We start from the raw sequence: 6,000 nt of genomic DNA, 5'->3' as shown, positions 1-6,000 counted from the left end.
TTAGAGGAGTTAGAATAATGGTGTCCACGCTGACCCACACATTTCTTGCCAGATCTACACCCACAATCTTGAAAGGACTGGATTGCCTGTTGCATCACTGACCAGGAAGGCTGATCCTTACTATATGCCAGCTCCCTGGAATTGTTCCTAAAATTCCATAACTAATGTGGAAACTGTTTGGCAGCAACTGTCACAAGGAACACTCTGTAGCTCTGCTGCCCTTAAAGTATTCCAAAAGCAAAGTCTGCCTTCTCTCCAAAGAGGCAAGACCCATCCAAGGGCATTTCCATTAGCAACGCCTGTACGTTGCCGGAGAACACAGTGGACCCAATCCTGGCATCTCTATGAAACACAACACTGGTACTGACTGCTCTGCCCACGCAATCTGTGTTATCCAGACCCCTGCGCATTGCACACTTGGCTCCGTCCTGCCCATTGTGTATCTTCTGGCCCAGAGATGCACTAAGATCCCCTAGTAATGTGAGAAAGATCTTGCTGGCCATGTCCCAAAGGTTTGTGTGTAGCCATCCAACAGAAAGACTGCATTTACAGATCACAGTGCCAGACTGGTAGAAGAAAATATACGGTTGCCAAAGCCAAAAATCCTCTTGGATTCTTGATTTGAAAAATTGGTTGGAAATAAATTAAGTTTCAACTTTCTGGTTGAGGTGTTGTAAAGTAAGGGTTTCTGGAGTGAGGTGTTCCGTAAGAAACTCCACATCACCGGGCACCAGTCTATGAGGTCAGGCCGCCTGCTTGTCCACTGGCAAGGAAGATCATGGTTTCGACAAGGCAGACGTCAGAGTATCTGTAGAGGAATAATTAAATGAAAGTACGGACTCGGATGTTGTTGACCGAGGCTGTAGAATTTCTATCGAAACATTTGTTGTAGTCTCACTAGAGGGTAGCTGTCATTCTAATAGCTCAGCTGCTGTCTGAACCACTACTGCAGATGAGGCACTTTCTCCTGTTGGCCCGTGTGAAGGGCTAAGCTCTGTCTCGGGAGAGGTATCAAGCTCACTGGCATTCTGCAACTCAGGGTATTGAGCATCATCAGGATAATGATGGGTACCATGCCACCTCCTCACCATCATCATTATGCTGCGATGCATCATGCACTTGCAAAGGATACATATCTGAGCCCAGAAGATAAGGGATCCTCTGTTAATAGCTGCAACACAGTAAAGTCACAAGATCAGTCAGAGTGCGTGACAACGGGTAGTTCCTTTGTAATCTGAAGATCAAAAGGGATGTGGGATGATAGCACTTCCCTGATGTCTGAGGGCTTTAAATCCGATTAATGGCCCATAAAATGATAAGGTTATGGATTTAACCATCGGTTCTGGAAATGAGGACCTAGGAGGGTGCTAGTTGCTGCTGTTGTGCATTGACTATCTGAGCAGTTTGCAGGCAATGGTAGTAAACATAGGAAATCATTAATAGGAACCTACCTGGGACCTCTTTGCCACTGCAGACGATGGAGAAGCAGGATCTGGATTCTCTCAGAAGCATTTCTATGTGCCTTGTCTGCAGATGTCTGGTGAAATCATTCGAATCCAGCATCGGGATAGAGAATGATTTGTCCAGGATCAAACGGTTTGATGCAGTTAGTGAGTCGGGATTAGAACGCCGATGGACTGCCAATACAGTCAGGAACTCGGCCTCAGACCAGCACCTCTTTTAGGACAAATTATTCTGCTGTTCCTGTTGCTACACATGCACTACATGTGCATTCACGACCTTGGAAACACTCAGAAAATGCACACTGGCAACAGATTATATTTACAAAGAAAGCTGTTTATTAAAAAAGTGACTTAGGGAGAAAGACGCAAGTAAACACAAACACAAACTGCAGGCCTCACTCGGCTTCTCGGTGCTCACTCGCATCTCTTGGTTACAAAGGTGTCTGTGTGAGGGTAGTAGTCTCATTTTAATTCCATTACAGCCAGCAAAACATCTAGGACACTTGAGAACAGCTCAGAATTTGGTACAATTGAGCAGAAACCATTGGCGTTGAAAAGAATGAACAATTAGCCAAGGCAGCCATTTTGAATCGGGCTTTAGGTAAACACAAACAAGGGTGATTCTCAACTCAAACCTTTGACTTTAACATGGTCTCATTGCATTTTCGTTACTGCTGTAATATAGGCTTGGAAGATGGAAAATGAGAGGAACCTGGCAAGTCAGTGTTGTCCTGAAGTAGTCCTCATTCTGCGAGGCATTTTAGACAACCATGAGATTGAATGCATCGTCTTAGGTGTACGGTGAAGACTGGAAAAGATGGCGCTGGCAGTAATGCTGTCTTACACCTCCTTGCGTTCTCTAGAAAAGGGACAAGTGCACATCTCACAACCAAGAAACAAGTGCATAGACATTCAGACATCATGGAAGGGTGAAGGGCTGTTTCAGCCAGTTGTAGAGATGGGAAGAGGGTCCTATCTCATACCTCAGTCAGAGAAGGGATGTGGGGAGGTGGGGGTGTATCACAGTTCTCGGCAGGTACATCTCTCTGATTATACTAACCAAGTTCCTTTGCATAGTGATCTTTACAATATATTTTTACTATAAACACAAAACATTATTTCCATGAGCAGTGGTAACTCTGATCCAATAATTTACATTACAGGACATATATTCATGTCTGTTGTCGGTTTAGAGCAAGGTTTTTTTTCAAACTTGTGTCCAGGGGGACTGGACCTAGGCAAGTTTTAACGATGTAAACATAAACTTACAAACAATGAATACAAACATAAGTTAGTTACACAGTCTCCTGAAGTTGTGTTGGACACCAGAGCTTCAGAGGCAGTCAAGTAAGACCATGTGTTGGGTCCCTTCCTGTGCGCACACACAGGACTCTCGGTTGCACACACCCTGGGGTAACTAGGGTGAGCATGGGTCCATCTCCTCAGCTCATAGGCAGGACTAATGTGGACCACTCCCAGGATACTGCATTATTAATTCAATGTTAAATCTTCACATCAGTTTCAGTTGGCAGAAGAAAAAAAAAATAAACAAAACAAACTATACGTTTAAAATGTCTGCATCATGCAACAGGCAGGCCTATCTTTAAATCAGATGTTGCAAACCCAGCGGGCACTGCTTCGGGCAGAGGTTTCTTTTCATGGAGGATGTTGTTTTGTGGTCTATGTATTTAACAGGTTTTGTGGTTTATTTGTAGTTTTACGGCTTAGTCCAGGAGACCAACGAATATAAAACGGGTTTTTATTGAGCAGTAACAATTTCTGGTTAATCAATATTTGATGCTTCTCCAGAAACCCCCCTGGTTTTCCTTAAACCCCTTCTGCTCCCCCACTGGCACCTAAGAATGACTTAGAACCCGAGGCCTGGATCACAGCAGACGCCGACCTGACGTAGGGTTTGTGCGCACGCGAGTTCTGGGGAACCTCTTCAGGACTCAGCGCTGCTTTCTCGCTGCTCATTCTCACTCGCTCTCCTTGTCCTGGTTTCTCGCTTGCCTTGCCGCTCTTCCTCTGTGCTCACCCCTCTGCCAGCCCTTCTTCCCCTCCATGGGCAGGCGGTGCCAGTGCCCTCCTCTTGTTCCCTTCCAAGGGTAACTCGCCTTCCTTTGTGTCCACCCACTCTTTGCCCAGCCCCTCTCCGTGCACATGGGCAGGACCACCTCTGCACTCACCAGTACCCTTACGGGCTCCATATCCTCCTCTGCCTTCCCGGCTCCTCTTCCTCTGTTCCCAGTCTCTTCTTTCTCCAGGGCGGCTCCTTTCCTCCGTGCCCAGGTCTCCCACTCCATTCACAGCCCTCTACCTCCCAATGTTCAGACCTTCTCACTTTACACTTGACCACTATCCATGCTTTTTTGCCTCTGTGCTGTCAATACTCCAGAATTACTACATGTTTCTGAGATTTCACAGCTGGGACAGTACTTGCTACTGCATGCCGGCGCCATGCCGAGACAACCTACCCATCGATAAGGAAGGAGCCAATTTCTACCCTTCATGTTCCTCTGGCACAATGCCCCGACCCCAGAATCTACCTTATTTCATTGTCTGTCTCTTTCAGCCTGTCTTGCACCCTACTTTTGCACATACACACGGCTTGTGTTGCCCCTTCAGTTACCCCTTCCTCCAGACTGCTTTTCCCTAGTCACCTCTTCTAATTGCTCCAAACACCACAACCTGCCCATGTGCACCTTCTCAACGCGTGGGCCAGCATACAACAAGACTTGCTTTTCCACTCATAGTTGGTGGCCTTTTTTGATCCACATTTTCCATCAGCGTTTGCTCACCAGTATTGTGCAGTAGGTGTACCGGTTGTCAGAAAAGTTCCCTAAAAACATTCCAGTGAGACAGGACATAAACGCGGGCAAGAGCACTCAAAAGTAATGGAGACTGTTCACCATCTCTGTAGATATCCACTCCACCCAACCCACCCAAGGACCAGTTCCAACCCGTGATTGTGCAGGGGTGTGAATTTCTTCAGTCGACGTGTCTTAGTGGCCACTTCATCTGAACTGCATTCCACTTTGTATGAGCAGGCAGCTGGATGGCCTCCACGTTTCACAACAATATCGTTTCAGATTACAAATCTTGCAAACTCTAGATCCACTGAGGGAGTGGGTTGAATTTCAAAGCTCTTGCCATCCTCCCTTCCTTCCCATGATTCCAGTCTGGCTTTACGGTCCCTGCCACTCTTCCTCAGCAGTGGATCTCATAGGCCATCTGGTGCTGGAAGAGAAGTCCCTGGTTCACAAAGAGATCATTGTCCTCACGTGCTACCTGCCCCGCTGCTGCCAATGTCTGGGTGGCCTGGTCCTGCAGCTGGTCGATCAGCTGGGGAAGTGCCGGGTAGATCCCCTGCACTTGGCAGTCCTTGTAGGTGGCAAAGAGCGGTTTGTTCCTATCGATCACAAACATCTCGTGGCCGCGTTCGTCCCTGTACTCTTCCAGTTGGGCAAATGTGGTGGGCCCGTCGGAGTAGTCATTGACATAGAGGATGTTCTCCTCCTTTTCAGTCTTTTTCCTCTTGTGGTGCTTGCTGTAGATCATTGCGATGAGGAGGAGAGCCGTCAGGGCCAGAAGCGAGATCCCGATGGCGATCGTGGTCTGCGTGGCCATACTTAGAGAATTGAACTCCATGCTCTCCATGTCATACAAAGGCTCCTGGCTGATGTCGAGAGGCGGGTAGGAACGGGACTGCTGGTTGGACAGATTGACCATGAGGTGAAAGAGAACCTTGGCTGTGCCACCAGGGTTTGAGGCCTCGCACTCATACTTGCCGGCGTGGGACATGGTGATGTTGTTGAGGAACAGCATCCCGCTTCCTGTGTCGGAGTCATACTGTTCCCCAACGCTCCTCTCGCTCAGCTCGAAGGTGCCTCCACCGTAAGGCCGCATGCTAACCCTGGGTGGGCCAACTCTGGAATGAGCGACTTTCCTCCAAGTGACCAGTGGTTGTGGGTACCCGGAAGCATGGCAGGACACGCGCAGGTCATCACCAAGGCGTGCCGTCATCGCGAGGGGCTCTACCTGCACCACCGGTGGGATGCAGATAAGACTGTTGCCAGAGACGTCTACAAGGCTTTGATGGGAGAGACGGGGCGGCTCGGAGCAGATGAGCTTCCGGTCCAAGGAACTAAGGAGTCGCTGACCCTCCTCCTTTATCCAGGCCCTGAGCCAATGCAGAGCACAGTCACACCGCCAGGGATTTTCTGTGAAGAAAAGCAAAAAACAAAATGTTAGAGGAATCTGGAAAAGAATTAGGATGCAGATTTAAGAATCTTTCTGTTAACAAAACCTGAGAGCTCAATCAATCATATGATACATGTATATTGCATACAATTAAGATATTCTTATTGTTCAGATCTGTCTGAACAGCAATATAAGCAGGTAGAGGAGAAATCAAATTCTTAAGAGAGGGGGAGCAAACCCTAAAGGGTGAGGGATTGGAAAAAAACACAGATGGAGGGAGCGAGAGAAAGGGGAAGAAACAAGGAGAAGAGAGTAAAGAAAAAAGAGAGTAGAC

At 47.7% G+C, this 6,000-nt stretch overlaps 1 protein-coding gene across 1 annotated transcript in view; it reads right to left on the bottom strand.

The window, feature by feature from the left end:
* Window positions 1-3,401: 3,401 nt before the first annotated feature.
* LRRC24 (leucine rich repeat containing 24) overlaps window positions 3,402-6,000 on the bottom strand; it is a 132,922-nt gene continuing 130,323 nt past the window's right edge. The window contains exon 5 of the mRNA XM_069220917.1: window positions 3,402-5,686. Within this exon, the coding sequence (XP_069077018.1) occupies window positions 4,674-5,686 (1,013 nt within the window). The 3' untranslated portion in view covers window positions 3,402-4,673. The remainder of the gene's footprint in view (window positions 5,687-6,000) is intronic.

This window comes from Pleurodeles waltl, chromosome 2_2 (genome assembly GCF_031143425.1).
Source record: "Pleurodeles waltl isolate 20211129_DDA chromosome 2_2, aPleWal1.hap1.20221129, whole genome shotgun sequence".
NCBI lineage: Eukaryota > Metazoa > Chordata > Amphibia > Caudata > Salamandridae > Pleurodeles > Pleurodeles waltl.
Note: the sequence above shows the minus strand (reverse complement) of the source record. Positions and strands in the feature narration are given on the sequence as shown.